We start from the raw sequence: 21,825 nt of genomic DNA on the forward strand, positions 1-21,825 counted from the left end.
TGTATACGTAATATAGTCTTGTAAAAGTAAGAAATGCTTTGGGTTTGTTTGTTAGATATTTTGTCTGGGTTGCAATTATTTCAGCTTTAGGTGAGGCAGAGGGGCCACCATCGGCCTACACAACTGGGAAACCAGTTTGAGCAGGATGTCAGTTTATGTAGGCTTTGTTCCTCGATCTGCATTAAGTTGCACAAAGCCAAGAGGCTGGGTCTAGTGCCCTCATTTTGAACATCCACGCTCCCCCATCTCCCCAACCCTAGAAACACCCCCACCCCCACCCCCACCCCTCCAATCCTCCATCTTAGGCGTGGGGTGTGGGGGGATCTGGGGACAGTTTTCACAGCAACAGCCACGCCCTCCACCACGGCGCCGTCTGCTTCTGATTGGCCAAACGCTCCATGCAAATGGGGCCTCCTCATCTGGGGCCATAACTCGTGTAGAAATTCAGTCACAACCAATCAGCTGCCTGATGCTCAGAAGATCACTGAGTAGTTCTTCGTGGAAACTAGAATGGGAAGATCCCAACCAGGATTCTAATGATGACGTGGGACTAAAATGAAAATGGTTTCCAGCACTAAGACATGCCGGTCAATGGCGCACAACTTTGGTTGGTGATCAAGTCTATTCTCGGCCAATTCCCCAAACCCTCAGATTTGTTTTTCTCTTTGGCTTCCTGAGTTCTGCCTGAAGTTAATCAGAAACAATGAGCCTTTTTAAAAGCAAGAGGAATCTTTCTGATCGGTTAAAGTCACAGCTTGACAAGTGTTTACCACATTCAACTGCACATTGCACCAAGGTTAGAGTAAATTAGCACCTGCTATAAAACAGCACGCTCACTAACAAACTATGAGCATTGAGAATGGTTGTCTATGAACGCTACTGGTTGCCATTTTTCAAAGTGAAAATATGGAAAGTCTATGTAAATAAATGCAGTGTACATTTTCCTGACTGAATTTTGGTTTAGTAATATTGTGTCAGGTAATCGTGCGCTCTTCCTCTCTTAGCTCAGAAGCTTCACTACAAGGGAATACAGGTCAAAACAAGGCCATGTCAGTGTAGCTTTTAATCTCAAGGGAGACGATAACTATTGGAGGCAGGCAAGACGGTGGAACTGAAGTTGCAATCAGATCAGCCAAGATCTTTAGAATGGCCTACTCCTGCCCCTAATTCATTTGACCCATGCTCCCCTCGAGCTTGACCTCATGGTGGGAAATCAACAACAATTACCCTCTTAAGGTGTTGACTGTGGCTCAGTGTTAACACACCCGACTCTGAGTCAGACAGTTATGTGTTTACAACCCATTTCACAGATTATCTAGGCTGGCGTCTCATAGCAACAGAACTCAGCCATTATGCTTCTTGGGTTTCTTCTATCACTTAATAAGATAATGTCTGATTTGTAGCCTTTCATATCACTTAATATCTCTGGCTAATACAATTCAATGAATCACATTTTCAAAATTAACAATTAATTTGGCACCAATTGTGTTTGCAGAAGAGGGTTTCAAACAAGCTTTTATGTGAAGAAGTGATTTCTAATTTCACTCCTGAAGATCTGGCTCTGACTTTATTTTCAACTATTCTAATTCTAGATTCCTAAACTGGCAGAGATTATTTCTATCAAACCAGCCTATCTGTTCCTATAATTGTCTTGTAAACTACTATTAAATTATCATATCACAGAACAGGCTTAGAGAGTTACATGGATTGGCCAACTCCTGTTCCTATGTTAACGTTCTAAATTCCAGTTAAAAACCCCAGTTCATTTATAGAAACAGAAAGTGCTGGAGAAATTAAGCAGGTCTGGCAACATCTATCTCTTTAAACCACATCTTTCTTTTTGTTTATCATCCTTAAAACAATTCAAAATGGCGCCAGATCATGGCAACAATGGAAAAGCTTGGAAGACCAAGGTGGCATAGTGGTGAGCAATGCTGCCTCACAGTGCCAGGGACCTGGGTTCAATTCCCGCCTCAGGCGACTGACTGTGTGGAGTTTGTACATTCTCTCCGTGTCTGCGTGGGTTTCCTTCAGGTGCTCCGGTTTCTTCCCACAATCCAAAGACGTGCAGGTCAGGTGAATTGGCCATGATAAATTGTCCATGGTGTTAGGTGTGTTAGTCAGGGGTAAATATAGGTTAGGGGAATGAGCTGGGTGGGTTACTCTTCAGAGGGTCAGTGTGGACTTGTTGGGCAGAAGGGCCTGTGTCCAAACTGTAGGCAATCTAATCTAACCACTGTACCAAAGATGTTGATTTGTACACTTTTCACTGTACTCATTTGAGTACATGTGACAATAATGCTAATTCTACTGTTTTTCTCTCTGAAAAATATATGTGACAATAAAAATCATTCATTCATATCATCCATTCATACATTAATGTTTTGAGTTTGATGTGACTTCTTCAGAACTGTAGAGTGGAATTCCAAAGCAGAGTCACACTGGACTCGAAACGTTAACTCTGCTTCTATCTTTTTTTATTCATTCATGGGATGAAGCTATCACTGGCTAGGTCAGAATTTATTGCCAATCCTTTCCCAGGAGCCAGTTATGAATCAACCACATTGCTGCAGCATCACCAAAGCCGATCTACTGAGTTCCTGCAGCACTTACTTTTTTTTTGTTTCAGATCTCCAGTGTCCACAGTATTTTGCTTTTCTCATAGTTTATTTAACTTCTCTTTGTGCTTAACCTCTGGACTTGTGGTATCATTCTGATAAATCTATGCTGCAACCCCTCCATGGCTAATCTACGCTCGCTAGTGGTAGCCAGAACTGAAAGCAGATGTAGTCTAACCAAGACTTTGTGTAGCTGAAATGACTCCTACAGCACTGCAGTCATACAATAGATCTTTAGCTGAAATAGAAGTCAAGTCAAATCTCTCAAGTGAAGACACAACAACTGGACTCTACGTAGAGCTGCTGTCACAGTGCAGGGCAACAGCAACCCCACTAACATTTCTGGGAGATTATTTTGTTACCAAGTTCACATCATTCCTTGTACAGATTTTGCAACTTGTAATGAATATGGTGACAGCCACAAGTTGGTAAGCATTTAAATCGTAATGAGCAACGCTGGTCTAAAAGGAACAGGCACCAAACAATTATCCCAAAGTGGCCATGAGTTACCGAACTGTTAGGATGGCAGCTATAGATGAACCACAGCGGCACTGGGGAAATCAGTTATCAGTGGTTGTCAGTGACTGAGCAGCTGCAAAGCAGCTGGTGAATGTGTACATTAATGGTTTTGGTTATTTGAAGTGCAAATTGTTAAAATTAGGAATGGGAGGGAAGTCAAAATTATAGGGGAATTTCACTGCAGCAGTGTTGTGGAGGTGGAAGAATAAAGGAGTCGAAATGTTAGTTATTCTTTCTGTGTGATGGGTGCCCTGTGCTGTCTTTGGGATATCTAAAATGCATATAATTTTCACACATAACACATACTTACACTTCTGTTTTACTCAAACAGTACTGCCTATCAGTGACTGTATGATTGTAATTCTGATAGTTACAGCGTCAGTTCACAGCCCATCTGTTTGTGTTGCTCAATTTAAATGTACAAAACAGAGATTTTCTCCTTTAAGGAGGTCATGTGAAACAGCTCCGATTTCATCTCAATTAATATTTAACTTTTTTTTAAAAAACAGACTTTGAGGCAGGTCATTGACCTGAAACTTTGTTCCGGTGATCCTAGTTTTCAGTGCTAAGAGTGAGCTTGCATCTTCCATCCCAACTTGGCCACCTCCACAGTGGCAGGAGGCATCACCTAAACCTGCTGCATTTTTTGTGGGACGCAGCCAATGTCACATGACTCACGGATCACATCGTCTGGATTCAAGAAAAATGGTTAGTTCAAAAAGTTCTTACCCATGCCCCTTCCATTCCAACGCACTGCCAACGCAGAGGGGCAATGGCCTGGTATCATCAGACTATTAATCAGTAACAAAGTAATCTCCCAGAAATGTAGTGGGGTTGAGGGACAGATGAATGCTGTGGCCCGGCACTGTGACAGCAGCTCTACGCAGAGTCCAGTTGTTGTGTCTTCACTTGAGAGATTTGACTGGGCTTCTTTGAAAGGTCTATTGTATCCCGAAGACAGCATAGGGCACCCATCACACAGAAAGAATAACTAACATTTCGACTCTGTTTCTCTCTCCACTCAGACCTGCTGAGTTTCTCCGGCAATTTTTGTTTCTAATGTTCTGGGGACCTGAGTTCAATTCCTGCCATAACAGAATGAACCCAATAACATTCTGCAATCAAGAGTCTGATGATCACCATGAAACCATTGCTGATTGTCAGGAAGAGGCACTTTGGGGAAGGAAACCGCTGTCCTTACCTGGGCTGCTACACATGTGACTCCAGACCTATAGAAAATATGGTTGACTCTTAATTGCCCACTGGGCAATAAATGATAAATAGCCAATGTTATCCATATCTTGGGAATGAATAAAAAATCCATACTCTCCCACGGACCCTTAAATCTTCCATACCAACTCCGTGATCCATTCAGCTGGTATTTGGAGCCTGTATGACCAATAATCTATAGTATAGCAATCACACATGTGGAACTGCCAGAAGAGAAAAAAAACGCCCATTTACAATCTTTTCTAAATACATTTCCTACAACTCCATGAAAGTGTCAATCAGACAGACCATTAAAGTATCAATAATAGAGGCCTCAAATATTTGGCACCTCTTAATCTTATTCAAACAAACATTGAGACATTGACAAAAGAGATCTTAAAAAGAATAACTAAGATGCTAATCAAGCAAAGTCAATAATGTACTTCAGTTGTCGAAACAGGAATTCCCACTGGGCAAATGCTTTTAATGCCTTGGGCTTTCAGCCAAATCATATCATGGTCAGACCAAGAACTATGTGTAGCGGGGCATTTTCTTTTACAAAGGAGGGTGTGTGGAATTGAAAATGTTTCCTGACTTGAGCTATCCACCTCAAAGGACAAATAGGCCCCGACCTCTACTGGCCTCCACAGATGCTACCTTACTTACAGGAGCTTTCCAGTACTTTGTTTTTATTCTCTTTGGGTTCGGATGATGTTTAAGAAATAGCAGCACAAAAAGATTCAGAAACAAACTTTACAACTAACATAGAATCCCTAAGTGTTGAAGCAAGCCATTCAGCCCATCAAGTCAACACGGATCCTCCAAAGAGCATCCCATCCAGACACACTCCCCTACCCAATCCCTGTAACACTGCATTTCCCATGGCGAATCCACCTAGACACGATGGGCAGTTTAGTATGGCCAATGTGCCTAACCTGCACATCTTTGGACTGTGGGAGGAAACCAGAAGAAATCCACGTGGACACATGCGCAAACGTGCGCAAACTCAACACAGATAGTAGCCTGAGGGTGGAATTGAACTTAATTCCAGGTACTGTGAAGCAGCAATGCTAATCACAGAGCCACTGTGCCAGTGAACATCTTTTTGACCATACAGAAATCCACTTCGACCTGCTCAGCCTTGCATGATGTTGTTGTAATATGGAGTCCTTTCTACCTTACAGAATCAGAATTGATACTGTAAATTTAAAGAATGAAATACTTGCATTAATGCATCGCCTAACACAACATTAACATCTACCTGAGAGGTCTGTCAATTAAATATCTCTCAACACTCGGGCAGTGCAATGCTCCTTCTATATTAACCTGAGGTGTTAACAATGATGAAGCTGCCCACTAATACAGTGCCTCCTAAGGTGGCTCAGAACACTGCAGTTAATGTGACTAAAGCCAGTGTTGTCAGCATTTCTGCACAGTCTGCTACTTTAGGTCTGGCATTGGGCAGGTTAGGTTCATAGACCCATTCACACAAAGTTCTAGCAATGTTTGTCTGTCGCAAAGCTTCCCCCAACATTGGAGCCAGACTGACAGGGCAGGAAGCATGACTTACAGTGATGTACAGCTCCATGACTTACCACTCACACATCTTGGAGTGACTCACAGCTGAGAAACAAATGGCTTAGATCCTAGCAACGAGGGAATCCAGTCATAAAATCACTACGCCTTTGAAGAAATTTGAATTGCACTGAATTACAGGGAGCTAAAGCACAGAAAGAGAGCATTTGGCTCAATTGGTCTATCATACACTTTATGCTTCGCACAAACCTTCCAGACCATGATAGGTTATGGTGAGGCACCTATATTGAACTTTCAGCACATTCGGCCCAGCACATCTGTTCCACACAAGCCTCTTCCCACTCTACTTCATTGAAACTCACCAGCACATCTATTGTAGAAGACATTTGGTTGTGAGAGGGTTAGTTTTGGAGAATGCATTAAGCCCCAGCAATTTGATAACATCATACAGAATTAGGTGGGTTAAGGTAGAACATTTTAGGATCTTGTTGGGTGAAGACCATGGTTTCCTAATGGTCTTAATAACAATACCTAATTTAGCAATGTAACTTGAATCTGAATGATATCATCCAATAAATTATATATTGTTTAAGACAAGAGCCTATTTTAATTAGACATACAAGTGGTTTACCTCTACTATTACCAAGCAGGCCCTTGGATCAATGGCAGGAGGATAGTGGCAGCAAACTACCCCAACCACGAGTCTGGCATCACAACATATGTGACATGGTGATCAGTAGCAGGTGTCATTGGTTAATACTACAAGGTAACAACGTAAGAATTTCAGTGGAGCCAGGAGCAAGACTGGACATTTACAACTTTGAAAACTTAACCACTTGAAGAACTATTTATATCAGTCAGCAGCTGTAACAGCAGAAAAGACTGACAAGGGAGAAACAGCATTTAATGATAAAACCTCCACTTCAGAAGCACATAAGTAAGTAGAAGCTAGAAGCTAGTCACAGCTTACAGCTATCGATTCCATTGGGAAGTGAGAATGGGTAGGAACAATCTGATTAGACAATCAGTTAAGAAATTAGCAGGCATTTGAGCTACATGAGTAAAGTTAAAAATCCCTTTAATGTTTCAATGTTATAAAAGTAATACTTACATCTCACAAAGACTGTACCATCATAACAAGTAGATGCCACAAATCAAGGGCTACAGTCGTGAAAAAAATGGGGCATAGAACTAAATTAAACCGAGGTAACAGCCCCAGCAAAGTCATGAAGCCTGAATTGTGGCAACAAAGTACAGTGAAAAATCCAAAACAGAATCCAGTCAAGGACAGTAAGGAAGCTATAGAGGCTCCAGTAAGAGTAGGAGAACCATAATTTAAACGACAAATCAGACTGAAGAATTTATTAGGGCTGCAGGAAACATGCTTTATTTGAGAAAGTCGTAGAAAAGGATGGCTGTGGTTTGTGAGGCTGTGAATGGCAGGAAATCGGCCATTTTTGTCCACAAAAGGCAGAAATCCTCCATTTTGTCTGCAAATAGTCGGGCACCTCCATTTTGACTGCAAAAATGCAGGTAACCACCAGCAAGCAGTACAGACTCATAACTTTGCTATGTCGGAGTTTAAAACCTTTTGGAAAAGGATAGTAAAATAGCACTGCTATATTGAAGAAATAAGAATTTACTTGCGAATAAAATTAAAACAACATTGAGATACTACAGATTTAAAAAGCTGCAAAGTAAGAAGAATGAATAATCAACTTGGGAAATAAATAAGAGAAACTAATGAAAGAATGGATCATTTTGATAAATCTACAAGATTTTAACAATTATTTTCATCTTAGACCAAATAAAACTCTTGAAAGAGCATAACATAAGGAAGAGTTCGGCACCAGGGAAACTACAGATATTAATGTTCTCCACAGGTTAGTGGAAAACTGTCTACACAACTTTGAAATCAGGCTTCATGAGAGATAGAACTATTGTTGGAATTACAGATGAGTCTTTGCCAGATTTATTACAGTCCAAAGGACAATTGACTTTTGAGAAAGCTAGTCAGCTTGTACTGGAAGTAAAAATGAGTAAGAATCACAGAAAAATGCAAGACGAGAAGGATAACTTTAGTATAGAAAAGCAACAAAATTCATTCAGTTTGTGAGTTGTAAAAAACATTAAAGACTCAATAGCTGATACTAACAGTTAGTATCACAACAATGGAACAATGAAGCCTCACTGGCAATATCGTGTCCAACTAATGTAAATGATATATCTGTAAAACTACAGGTCACTTCCAGGAAATGTACAGAAGTTGTACATAACATCAAACAACTGCTCATGCAAGAATATTAAATCCATGCAGCTATCAACATTAAGTCCAATCAACAAAAACCGAAGTTGCTGGAAAAACTCAGCAGATCTGGCAGCATCTGTAAAGAGAAATCAGAGTTAATGTTTTGGATCCGATGACCTGGGGGATGGTCACATTAACGCTGACTTCTCTTCACAGATACTGCCAGACCTACTGAGCTTTTCCAGCAATTTTGGCTTTGGTGTCTGATTTACAGCACTTTCAGTTCTTTCGATTTTTATTGGATCCAACTAGCCCAGATTTGACAGAACCTCTTTATGTAAATGGGTATCTCAACAATTGTGAGCTTGACAAAGGGGTGAGTATCACTGACTTATCAGATCTTTTACTATGGGTGAAGATAAACAGAAGTTACAGCCTGATCCAAGTGGAACAGCTCTCAAGATTAGAGCAACACTACAGCATACCAGGTGTCAGATAGAATAGAATGCACATGTAATTTGTAATCAGGGAACCTCGTCCATGAGCATGCATGTCTTGCTCTCACTTTCTTGAAGTAGTAGGAGTTGCAATAGCTATAATGAATATTAAATAGATCAATAGGGACCAGGTTAAGCCAAAGGCAAGCTTCTCAGATCTGGGGACAAAAAGTTGTTGACAAGCAGACAAGGAACAATGCACAGAACATTTCATCAGCTTTCCTAGACTCATGAATTCAGGACAATGAAAACATGCATTGAGATTAAATAAGATAGTATTAGAAATGCATTTCATTCAGCTGAGTAGACCCTGACTGATGAATACAGAGCAGTGGGTGTGATCTAGATGGACTTCAGTAAGACGTTTGACAATGTTCCGCATGGTAGATGAGTTAACAAGATTAGATCACATGGAAGAGGAGAAAGTGAGGACTGCAGATGCTGGAGATCAGAGCTGAAAATGTGTTGCTGGAAAAGCGCAGCAGGTCAGGCAGCATCCAAGGAACAGGAGAATCGACGTTTCGGGCATCAGCCCTTCTTCAGGAATGAGGAAAGTTTGTCCAGCAGGCTAAGATAAAAGGAGGGACTTGGGGGAGGGGCGTTGGGAATGCGATAGGTGGAGGGAGGTCAAGGTGAGGGTGATAGGCCGGAGTGGGGTGGGGGCGGAGAGGTCAGGAAGAAGATTGCAGGTTAGGAAGGCAGTGCTGAGTTCTAGGGATTTGACTGAGACAAGGTGGGGGGAGGGGAAATGAGGAAACTGGAGAAATCTGAGTTCATCCCTTGTGGTTGGAGGGTTCCCAGGCGGAAGATGAGGCGCTCTTCCTCCAACCGTCGTGTTGCCATGGTCTGGCGATGGAGGAGTCCAAGGACCTGCATGTCCTTGGTGGAGTGGGAGGGGGAGTTGAAGTGTTGGGCTACGGGGTGATTGGGTTGGTTGGTCCAGGTGTCCCAGAGGTGATCTCTGAAATGTTCTGCAAGCAGGCGACCTGTCTCCCCAATATAGAGGAGGCCACATCGGGTACAGCGGATGCAATAAATGATGTATGTGGAGGTGCAGGTGAATTTGTGGTGGATATGGAAGTATCCCTTGGGGCCTTGGAGGGAGGTAAGGGGGGAAGTGTGGGCGCAAGTTTTGCATTTCTTGCAGTTGCAGGGGAAGGTGCCGGGAGTGGAGGTTGGGTTGGTGGAGGGTGTGGACCTGACGAGGGAGTCACGGAGGGAGTGGTCTTTTTGGAACGCTGATAAGGGAGGGGAGGGAAATATGTCCCTGGTGGTGGGGTCCGTTTGGAGGTGGCAGAAATGACAGTGGATGATACGCTGGACATGGAGGTTGGTGGGGTTGGAGGTGAGGACCAGTGGGGTTCTGTCCTGGTGGCGGTTGGAGGGGCGGGGCTCAAGGGCGGAGGAGCGGGAAGTGGAAGAGATGTGGTGGAGGGCATCGTCGACTACGTCTGGGTGGAAATTGCGGTCCTTGAAGAAGGAGGCCATCTGGGTTGTACGTTTTTGGAACTGGTCATCCTGGGAGCAGATGCGGCGGAGACGAAGGAATTGGGAATATGGGATGGTGTTTTTACAGGGGGCAGGGTGGGAGGAGGTGTAGTCTAGGTAGCTGTGGGAGTCGGTCGGTTTATAGTAAATGTCTGTGTCGATTCGGTCACCCGAGATGGAAATGGAAAGGTCTAGGAAGGGGAGGGAGGAGTCTGAGACGGTCCAGGTGAATTTGAGGTCAGCGTGGAAAATGTTGGTAAAGTGGATGAACTGTTCAACCTCCTCGTGGGAGCACAAGGCAGCGCCGATACAGTCATCGATGTAGCAGAGGAAAAGGTGGGGGGTGGGGCCAGTGTAGCTGCGGAAGATGGACTGTGAGTGCAGGGATAGCCAGCCATTTGGATACAGAACTCGCCTGAAGGTAAAAGACAGAGGGTGGTGGTGGAGGGTTGCTTTTCAGACTGGAAGCCTGTGACTAGTGGTGTGCCACAAGGATTGATGCTGGGTCCTCCACTGGACATAGGAGACATGGTTAGTAAGTTTGCAGATGGTACCAAAGTTGGAGGTGTAGGGGGTAGCAAAGAAAGTTACCTCAGTGTACAAATGGATCTTGATCAGATGGGCCAATGGGCCGAGGAGTGGCAGACGGAGTTTAATTTAGATAAATGTGAGGTGCTGCATTTTGGAAAGGCAAATCAGGGCAGGACTTATACACATAATGGTATGGTGCTGAGGAATGTTGCTGAACAAAGAGACCTTGGAGTGCAGGTTCATAGTTCCTTGAAAGTGGAGTCACAGATATACAGGATGTTGAAGAAGGCATTTGGTGCACTTCCCTTTATTGGTCAGTGCACTGAGTATAGGAGTCGCCAGGTTATGTTGCAGCTATACAAGACACTGTTTAGGCCATATTGGAATACTGCATTCAGTTCTGTCTCCCTGCTATAGGAAGGATGTTGTGAAATTTGAAAGGGTCCAGAAAAGATTTGCAAGGATGTTGCCAGGGTTTAGATTACTTACAGTGTGGAAACAGGCCCTTCGGCCCAACAAGTCCACACCGACCCTCCAAGGAGCAACTCACCCATACGCATTCCCCTACATTTACCTCTTCACCTATCAGTATGGGCAATTTAGCATGGCCAATTCACCTAACCTGCACATTTCTGGACTGTGGGAGGAAACCAGAGCACCCGGAGGAAACCCATGCAGACATGGGGGAGAATGTGCAAACTCCACACAGACAGTTGCCTAAGGCGGGAATTGAACCGGGTCTCTGGCACTGTGAGACAGCCGTACTGGCCACTGTGCCACCGTGCCACCCATGGTTGAAGGGTTCGAGCTACAGAGAAAAGCTGAATAGGTTGTCTTCTACCTTTCAGTCAGTTCTGTATCCACTGGAGCATCAGACTGAGGGTGTCTTTATAGAAATTTATAAAATCATGAGGGGCATGGATAGGTTGAATAGGCAAGGTCTTTTCCCTGGGGTGAGGAAGTCCAAAACTAAAAGACTTGGGTTTAAGGTGAGAGGGGAAAGATTTAAGATGGACCTAGGGACAATTTTTTCACACAGAGAGTGATGCGTGTATGGAATGAGCTGCCAGAGGAAGTGGTGGAGGCTGGTACAATTACAACATCTAAAAGGCTGGATGGGTATATGAATAGGGAAGGTTTACAGGGCTATGGGCCAAGTGCTGGCAAGTGGTAGTAGATTAACTTAAGATATCTGATCAGCATAGATGGGCTACAGCGAAGGGTCAGTTTCCATGCTGTAGAGCTCTATCACTCCATGATTCAGTATCCAGGAAGCCAAAATAGGCTCAAGCAAATTCAACAAGAATGAAAGACTGACTGAGAATGTATTACCAATAGGTTTGAATTCCTGCACTAGCTAAGGTCACCATGAAGGTTCTGTCTTCTTAACCTTGCCCCTCACTTGTGGCATGGTGAATCTCACAGTAAACTCACCACCAGAGGCCTATCTCTCTTTAACAAGAGACCCATGGTCCTCTAGGACTACGCTGGCTTTACCTCTTACCTTTATTGTGTTGAAGTGTGGCCAGTGCAAAGATTGATTGAGCTGGCTGAAAGCACAATATTTCACACCAACAGCATTTCACAAATATAGACACCTTACCAGTGTAACCAGTAGTTCTAGCTTTCTTTTGTCAAGCTGTCTTTGAAAGGCTACAGCAGGGACACTGTGAAGAGTTCTGTTGCAAAACGAAATCAGGAAACTCAGAGACCTCCAGTTAAGGTAATGGGCTAACGATCAGGTTCAGCAGGAATGACGCCCTCAGTGAAGGACATCCAAAAAAATACAACAGCCTCTGGCATGAAGAGGCTTTACAGACTGCATTCTGGAAGAATTGTAAAACGTCTAGATCACCTGAATTTGTGAAGTCAGAGAGTTTGGGTGAGATAGAGCAGTTGTAAATGTAATTATACACATGAATGTAGAGATGCTAACTTTGAGAGAGATGTTGTAAATGGTAATGGTTCCGGAATGGTAAATGTTGAAGACTGCATTAAGACCTAACCTAACCTAATAATGTAATCAGGACTTTCTCAAGACAGGTCAGGCAGCAACAATATCTAACTTAGTAATGTAACTTGCAGGATAAAACGTACTGTGGATGCTGAAGATCTGGGATAAGAACAGGGAGTACTGGAGAAACACAGCAGTTTGGCAGTATGTCCCATATCACTTTTCACTAAACCTGACTGTAATCATACAATGCACTGTAGACAAAACAAATGCCTCTTCTTGTTAAGACTCACTAATGATACACTTCTATTACTGTAAAACAAGCAGGCCCTTAGACATAGTCAAGAAAAAAGGACGGCAGTAGCAAACTACCAACAATAAGTTGGCAGTGGTTGGCATCACAGTACCTATGACAATATCCTTCTATTCCTTTCTGTTTTCTATGCTGAGCCAGCTTCTACTTAAATGTATCAAAGCTATTAATATTAATAGCTATTCAATGTGTCAGTGAGTTCTCTATTCAAACCACACTCTGGGTAAAGATTTTTTTCCTGGATTCCCTATTGGATTTAGTAGAAGCCGTCTTCTGTTTATGGTTTCGAGTTTTGGACTGCCATACACATGTTCGCTCTTCTAGACAAAGGAACCCAGATGTTCAGCCTTTCAGACTTGGAGTTCTGTCTTTCATACTGAAATTTCAGGAGTTCTGCATGATAAGGCACTTTTCCTTTCAACTCGAGAGTTTGTAAGAGTAAGGCCAACAACATTAGCACTCAATTAATGCATTTTTCAGCAGTGCCATTGACCAAAGGTTAAAAACCATAACTTTTTAATCACCAACACTTGGCATTTCATGCTTTATCATGGAATTTCTGCATCTCTTTAGGTGTCTCCCCATGGTTCCAGGGAAGAGATTGCTTCTGCAGTCAATGCCTTGGAAGCAGAAACTTAATTGCTGTCCCAATTATTATGGGATCTTGCCATGCACAAAATATTCCACCATAATTGGCTCAGCAACATTCCAAAAGCAGTTCAACACTTTGGGCACGTTGCAAAGAGATGCAGGAAGACACTAAAACAATGCACACTTTCTCTTATAACTGTCCACGTGTCATTTGACTTGTGCTTAGTTGTGTCTGTTCTGGCCTGTACAGATGGTTGTGGGCTATTGTCACGCCTTTGACAGGTTAATTGGTTACATTTTGCCAAGTTAACATTACAACTTGGTTGGTTTGAGACCTTCATTTTTGTACAATGGGATTCCAGTCGGAAAAGCTACAATCTGGGGACACAGAATTGTCTCGATCCCACCAGGCATTTGACAAGTTGACAGAATAATAAGCAGGCTCCACATGACCAGTGTTGAGATGTGAACGTTTACACAGGGATTAAATGATGCTGATGAAAGCTGCCGACAATAACATCATGACATCTGCTAACTGTGCAGTTCTTAAAGGCACAATGGTAAAAATAACTGAGTCCTGATTCAAACCAGGGTATTTCACCAGTCACAAATAAAAGTCTGTTTGCAGAAAAGCAGGAAGGAAGGAAATTCTAGATTATAATACTACAGTAAGTTGAAATGTACACAGGGTGGATCTTTCCTTAAATATCTTGCTTTCTCAAATGATAAAACAGGTCGTTCTGTTGTGACATGCATTTCATCAACACAAATTCACGTTTGACAATTTGGGGACACTGATTCTGAAGTGCAAATTTTTAAAGCGTGTATTGGTTATAATGCGATTCCAGCCCCATTAGTTTAAATGGTGCTGCTATTATGCTATTTTCTTATAACACAGGATTACTCGAGAATGGAACTACCGTGTTATGGCGAACTGACAGTATACTAGGTGCACTATGCCCTACGATACTGTGTGACGTCTTTGCTGTAGAGGGCAACTCAGACCTGCACCAGGAACTAATGTGGCCAACTCTGGGTGAGTTCATTCCCAAAACTTTCATTATGTGACCTCCTTTGTCCAGCTATCCCACCATTGGTTCAATGACACTTCTTGACCCAATCGGCCAATTCTTGGCTGGCAATCAAAAAGCCTTTTCTTCTGACTATTTAAAAAGGCAGAAGTGTTCAAAGGAAGAAAAGAAAAATCCTAATGCTCCAACAATTCTTCTTGCAGGTTCATGGGCAACTGTGTCCTTGACATTCTTGGAGGCGAGAGTGTGGTGCTGGAAAAGCACAGCAGGTCAGGCAGCATCCGAGGAGCAGGAGAATCGACGGTCTGGAGGATTAGCAACCCCAAGCTGAACTCTATTTCTGTTCCTGATTGGCCAGTGGGGGAGCTGAGTGATTAGAGTCTATAATGTGATCTTGTTCATGGATATCAGAACACTAACCTCGAAATTTGTTTGCAACAGCTGCTTAATTTACAACATCAGTTAACGTAAGCAACGGATTTCAAATATTTCACATGAAGGGTCAAGCCTCCAAAGTCACACAACTATCATGCTCTGTGGTCAAGTTCTCAGAGCTCCAGCCCAGTCCAGTGGGACCACTTTCACCACATGGACCGTGGTGATCCACTGATAGCTCACCATCATCTTCACAAGGGGTCACCGTGGATGGTCTTCCCTCTCCCTAACTCTATAACCTCCTTCCTCGTGTCAGGCCTCTGAAATATGTATGGTCATTTAATCACTGGAAGTTGAGTCATCAGCTCCCTAGGCCCTGAGCATTAGACGTGCCACTACCCAAAAACCTTGCTTTTCTCTCCCTCTCCTCCTTTAAGACAATCCTTAAAATTTACTTCCTTCACCAAACTTTATCCTTATCTGACTCAGTGTCAAATCTTGCTTGGTATCACTCCTGTGAAGAATCTGGAGGATGTTTCAGTTCATCAGAGACAAATACATGAACATGGTGCTTGGCAGTAGATGCCAGACTTGCCAAGGACAATAAACTCTTTTTATTATCCATTTACAGGATGCGAGCATCACTGGCTGAACCAGGTATTTATTGTTCATCCCTCGTTGTCCTTGAGAAGATGGTGGTGAGCTGCCTTCTTAAACCGCTGTAGTCCGCGTAGTTTAGGTAAACCCACAATACTGTTGGAGAGGGAATTCCAGGATTTTGACCCAGCGACATTGAAGGAACGGTAATATATTTCCAAGTCAGGATGGTGAATGGCTTGGATGGGAGCTTGAAGGTGATGGTGTTCCCATGTATCTGCTGCCTTCGTCCTTCTAGATGGAAATGATTTCTGGTTTGGAAAGTGCTGCCTGAGGATCTTCGGTGAATTTCTGCAGTGCATCTTGTAGGTAGTACACACTGCTGCAACTAAGCATTGGTGGAGGAGGGAGTGGATGTTGTTGAATGTGGTGCCCATCAAGCGAGCTGCTTTATCCCAGATGGCATGAAGTCCTTGAGTGTTGTTGGAGCTGTACCCATTCAGACAAGTGGGGAGTATTCTTTAACACTGCTGACTTGTGTCTTGTAGTTTGTGGACAGGGTTTAGGGATTCAGAAGAGGGGAGGTGCTGATGCTGGGGATTAGAGTCAAGATTAGAGTGGTGCTGGAAAAACACAGCAGGTCAGGCAGCAATCAACATTCCTGATGAAGAGCTTTTTCCCGAAACATTCATTTTCCTGCTCCTTGGATGCTGCCTGACCTACTGTGCTTTTCAGCATCACTCTAATCTTGACTTTAGGGATTCAGGAGGTGAGTTAATCACTGCAATATTCCTAGTCTCTGGCCTGGTTTTGGAGCCACAATATTTATATGGCAGATCCAGTTCAGAATGCCCAGCCTGGACATTCCAATGTATATGCATTGATGTTCCGTTACTGTAGGAACTGAGCAGACAATTACTGTCTGACTGCTAAGCCTCAGCTGTTAATTGCCAGGTGAGCAAAGAAAATGACTCGATATCTCGACAAATGCTACCACTGGCCACAGACTAAGATCAGGAAGAGCCTGTGATGCATTTAGTGGCTGAATATCCACCCAATTTGGGGTGGCACAGTGGCTCAGTGGCTAGCACTGCTGCTTCACAGTCCAGGGACCCAGATTCAAGTCCCACCTCAGGCAACTGTCTGTGTGGAGTTTGCACATTCCCCCCGTGTCTGTGTGGGTTTCCTCCGGGTACTCTGGTTTCCTCCCACAGTCCAAAGATGTGCAGGTCAGGTGAATTGGCCATGCTAAATTGCCTATAGTGTTAGATGCATTAGTCAGGGGTAAATATAGGGTAGGGGAATGGGTCGGGGTGGGTTACTCTTCAGTGGATCGGTATGGACTTGTTGGGCCGAAGGGCCTGTTTCCATACAGTAGGGAATCTAATCTAATCAAATCTAATCTAATCAATGATAGCAATCCAGCTTTACACATGAGAAACACTCACTCGTGGAGGTACAGTGTCTCCTGGCCATTATGAAACTGCACCCCAAAAGAAGCCAATGTCTTTAGCTCAGTCCCCAACCCCAAATGGCTATCTATTTGTTCAGTTTATTGCCAGACAGTGACCTAAATCCTCAGTCTACCCTACCATCTGGATGCAACAATGTCAGTGTTAATCCCCCACAGCTTGCGAGTGGTTTGTGGGGGTGCTGACTAAACACAAAAACTAAATGTGCTGTGGAAGATGGTTCAAATTCTGCTCCAGAGGTTTCACCAGATAACCTAGGCTGACACTGCAGTGCTTTACACAGGAGTAGCTGCATTGTAGAAGGTGCTGCCTTTCAGATGAAGCAATAGATGAGGCTCCATTTGATCCAACAAAGGAGCATAAGAGATCTCCGAGAGTCAGAAAAGGCCAATGTACAAGGCCTTTCAGCCATAGTGTACTGAGCAGCTTGTAATTTACAGAACCTCTTGAGCTATATGCTTGCCATTGAATGTATATTGTTATCACCTGCACTGCAACTGGATTAAGGCACTGAAGAGTGCAGTTTGCTCAATGAAGAGAAGTTGTATTTAGCTATAATGTCCAGATCAAAATATTTTGGTAAGTTATTTTAGATACTTTATGAATAAAGTATATTTCTGCCAAGAGAAAATCAGAAACCGTGCACTACTCAGAGAAGAGTGGAGGGGTTTCTCCCAATGTCCAGGACAATACTTCACATAGGCAACATTTTTTTTAGATTTAGATTACTTACAGTGTGGAAACAGGCCCTTCTGCCCAACAAGTCCACACTGACCCTCCAAAGAGCAACCCATCCAGACCCATTCCCCTACATTTACCAATTCACCTGACCTGCACATTTTTGGACTGTGGGAGGAAACCGGAGCACCCGGAGGAAACGCACGCAGACACGGGGACAATGTGCAAACTCCACACAGACAGTTGCCTGAGGCAAGAATTGAACCCAGGTCTCTGGCACTGTGAGGCAGCAGTGCTAACCACTGTGCCACCGTGCCACCCATTATTAGAGTGCAGATGGAGGCCATTCAGCCCATCCTGCCTGCAACAGCTCTCTGAGCACTTTATTATTCTGCCAAACCCCTACCTTTGTTCCCATAACCACATATATTGACTCTATTTAAATTATTATCCAATTCCCTCTTGAATGCCTCAAATAACCCTGCCGCAGTTCCAGGCTGTGCATTCTGATGCTGCATGAAAATGTTTTTTATTCCTCTGACCAACACCTCACCAAGATTATTTGGTCATTATCATATTGGTATTGGTGGGAACTTGCTGTGTGCAAATTGGCTGCCACGTTTCCTACATTCTAACAGAGACTCTGCTTCAAAACCATTTCACTGACTCTGAGGCTGTTGTGAAAGGTGTTATATAAGTTCACCTTCCTATCAGAAGGCTGAGGGGATCAGAAACCTCTGGCAGTTTAGCATCAGAAATGTTTTCACTCTTATGCCGTTGCGATGTTGGCAGAGATACATACCGCGTGGGCGTAGGAGCTGTAAGTGTTGTTGAACTGCAGTGGGATGGGGTTGAACATCCCGAACTGACCCACCATGTGCTGCATGCGCCTCAATGTGCGTTCCTTGTCTGTGTCGGCAAACTTCACCACCAGGCTGGAGGACGCTCCCTGGAAATACACATACACACACACACACAAGAAAAGCATATCAATGACACGGATCAGCTCATGCACCTTCCTGCCTCTATTGTGTGGACATGCCCACTGAATAACAGAGTCCGGCAATTCATATCCAGTTAAACCCATTCGTTAGTTGAGAGAGACAGTTTGTCATGGCCTGTGCACTTGGTTGTGTAGTATAAAGTTGGGCATGCATTACAAGATGGTACTGTGCTTAACAAAATGAGTTCCTTTACAATCTGTGCCAAATATTAATGTAACCATTCACTCAACTATTCTTTAGGAACATTCTTCCTGTAGCAGGGAGACGAGTATGATATTCCAAAAGTGGCCTAACCAATGTCCCATACAGCTGCAACATGACTTCCCAACTCCTGTATTCAAAGAATTCAAGAAAAGATTTACAAGGATGTTGTCAGGGTTGGAGGGTTTGAGCTATAGAGAAGACGTTGAATAGGCTGGGGCTATTTTCCCTGGAGCGTCAGAAACTGAGGGGTGACCTTATAAAATCATAAAGGACATCGATAGGGTGAATCAACTAGGTCCTTTCCTCAGGGTCAGGCATAGGTTTAAGGTGAGAGGGGAAAGATTTAAAAGGGTCTTAAGGGGCAACTTTTTCATGCAGAGGGTGGTGCATGTATAGAATGAGCTGCCAGAGGAAGTGGTGGAGGCTGGTACAAATACAACATTTAAAAGGCATCTGGGTGGGAATATGAATAGGAAGGGTTTAGAGGGATATAGGCCAAATGTTGACAAATGCGACTAGATTAATTTAGGATATCTGGTTGGCATGAACGAGTTAGACTGAAAGGTCTATTCCTGTGTTGTACAGCTCTATGACTCTATGAGGGATGTCTCAGGAGAGATATGAGAAAAATATATCTAAATCTTTAAAGCACAATGCATTGTCTTCACTGAGATCATGGTGAGATTTTAAAGCATTTCCCATTGAAATGAGATTACAGAAAGTTTTCTCCAACTTTTCCTTGATGACTATGGATAGTAACTCTGGCTAGGACCTCGCTCAGTGACCATTTTTCCTGCAGGAGTCTGCAAATTGAGTGTGTGGCTGTTGGAGTAATAGCAGGCCAAGATCAACATTTTAAAAGTGCATTCTTTCACAGGATGTGGGAGTCACTAACTGGGCCAGCATTTATTGTCCATCCCTTGAGAAGATGGTGGTGAAACACATTCTTGAATCATTACATGTGTATCCTCAATGCTGTTAGGGAAGGAGTTTCTGGTTTTTGACCCAATAGCAATGAACGAATGGCCATATAGGTCCAGGTCAGGATGGTGCGAGGCTAAGAGGAGAATGTGCGGGTGGCAGTGTTCTCTTTTAAAATGGTAGAGAACGTACGTTTGGAACCCACTGACTAAAGAACCTTGGAAAGTGGCTCGAGTGCAATTTACAAATGGCACAGACTGTGTGGAGGAAGTGTTTAAGGATTGATACACTTTTCAATGAGACACTTCCACTGTAGATTGTCCAATTGTTTCATGAGGTGGTGATGGTGGGGAAGGGTGGAGAGGGTGCAGGCTTCAGCACCAACTTTAAGGAATCCTGGAGCCTCAGCTTCCTGACCCACAGACCACAATCAGTGAAGGTAGACAACAGCACCTCCTCCACGATAATCCTCAACACTGGCACCCTGTAAGGATGCATTCTCAGCCCCCTACTGTACTGCTTGTATACTCATGACCGTGTTGCCAAGTTCCATACGAACGCCATCTACAAGTCTGCTGACGATATCGCCGTGGTAAGTTGGATATCAAACAATGATGAGTCAGAATACAGGGGACGTGGTGCTTGGTTTCATGGTGCAATGATAACAATCTCTCTCTCAATGTCAGAAAAGCAAAAGAATTGATCATTGACTTCAGGAAGAAAGGAGGAGGAATGCTCCTATCTACATCAATGGAGCTGAAGTGTAGAGGGTTGAGAGCATCAAGTTCGTAGGAATGACGATAACCAACAACCTGTCCTAGACTTGACATGTAGATGTAACGGTCAAGAAGGCACGACAATGCCTCTTCTTCCTCAGACACCTTAGGAAATTGGACATGTCCATAAGGACCCACACCAACTTTTACAGATGCACTGCTGAAAACATAATGTCCGGGTGCATAATGGCCTGGTACAGTAACTGCTCTGCCCAGGACCGTAAGAAACTACAGAAGGTTGTGTTCGTAGCACAGACCATCACAGAAGCCGACCTCCCAACCATAGACTCCATTTACTCTTCTTATTGCTGGGAAAGGCTGCCAACAAAGACCCTTCCAACCCTCGTAATGATCTCCTTGTCAGGCAGAAGGTACAGAAGCCTAAACGCTCGCACTAACAGGCTCAAGAACAGTTTCTTTCCAGACCCCTGAATAGATCTCTCTAACTTCAAGTAATGTTGATCTTGCTTTCATGCACCTCCTGTACAACTGTAACCTTGTATGTCTCGTTCTGTCTAAACACCCTATGACCTGTATGTCCTTGTGTGCTAAGATCTGCCTGTTCTGCTTGCAAAACAAAGCTTTTCACTGTACTTAGGTACATGTGATAAAACAAATCAAATCAAATCAAGGGGCAGCTTGGAAGGTGGAGGGAGTGACCAGACTTGAGGATAAACCACTGCCTTCTTGCCAAGGAGAAACTCCAATTAACTGAGATCAGGGGAGCAATAAAGTGAACAAACCAGGCCAGAGCTTGAGCAGCTACTTAATTAGTGAATGTGCTTGCCTGCTGGTGTGTGTCCTGTTATCTTTAGCAACCAATTACTGGTCAACAGTTGAGCTATTAGGCTGAACCCATTCATTTCCACATATTACTTTTAGTCTTTTGGAGTAATGCTCATCCCCTCTGTGGAAAAAGTAAACTATTAAGTTGTGTAGTATGAGGATAACAAAGAACAACAAAAGGGTAGTTTTATAATTGGCTTTAGCACAACAGAGCAATAGGTACTCTGTGCTTAATTAATTCATGACACATTTGAATGTGGATTTTGTGCTCCTGGAATATCTTAGACTGAAGCTTAGGAACTGGTCACCTTCTATTCCAAACCCTTAGTGCCATCATCAATAATTTCAAGGTCATGCACATGCCTCTACAGTACTTCCTGGAGAACTGCGCCAGCTCTTTTATTTCTTGGCACTTACTCCGAATGTTGTCATTGACAATTGTCAATCAGTGTCCCTGTCTTGGCTTGAATGAAAGAT

General features: G+C 43.5%; 1 protein-coding gene across 2 annotated transcripts in view; it reads right to left on the reverse strand.

Annotated features, from left to right (window-relative positions):
• Positions 1-21,825, reverse strand: part of LOC140494736 (CUGBP Elav-like family member 4) — a 480,405-nt gene that overhangs the window by 51,396 nt on the left and 407,184 nt on the right. For both annotated transcript variants that reach the window (XM_072594282.1, XM_072594281.1), the window contains exon 6: positions 18,460-18,606. In XM_072594282.1, the coding sequence (XP_072450383.1) occupies positions 18,460-18,606 (147 nt within the window). The remainder of the gene's footprint in view (positions 1-18,459; positions 18,607-21,825) is intronic.

The sequence above is a fragment of the Chiloscyllium punctatum genome, chromosome 24 (assembly GCF_047496795.1).
Source record: "Chiloscyllium punctatum isolate Juve2018m chromosome 24, sChiPun1.3, whole genome shotgun sequence".
Lineage (NCBI taxonomy): Eukaryota > Metazoa > Chordata > Chondrichthyes > Orectolobiformes > Hemiscylliidae > Chiloscyllium > Chiloscyllium punctatum.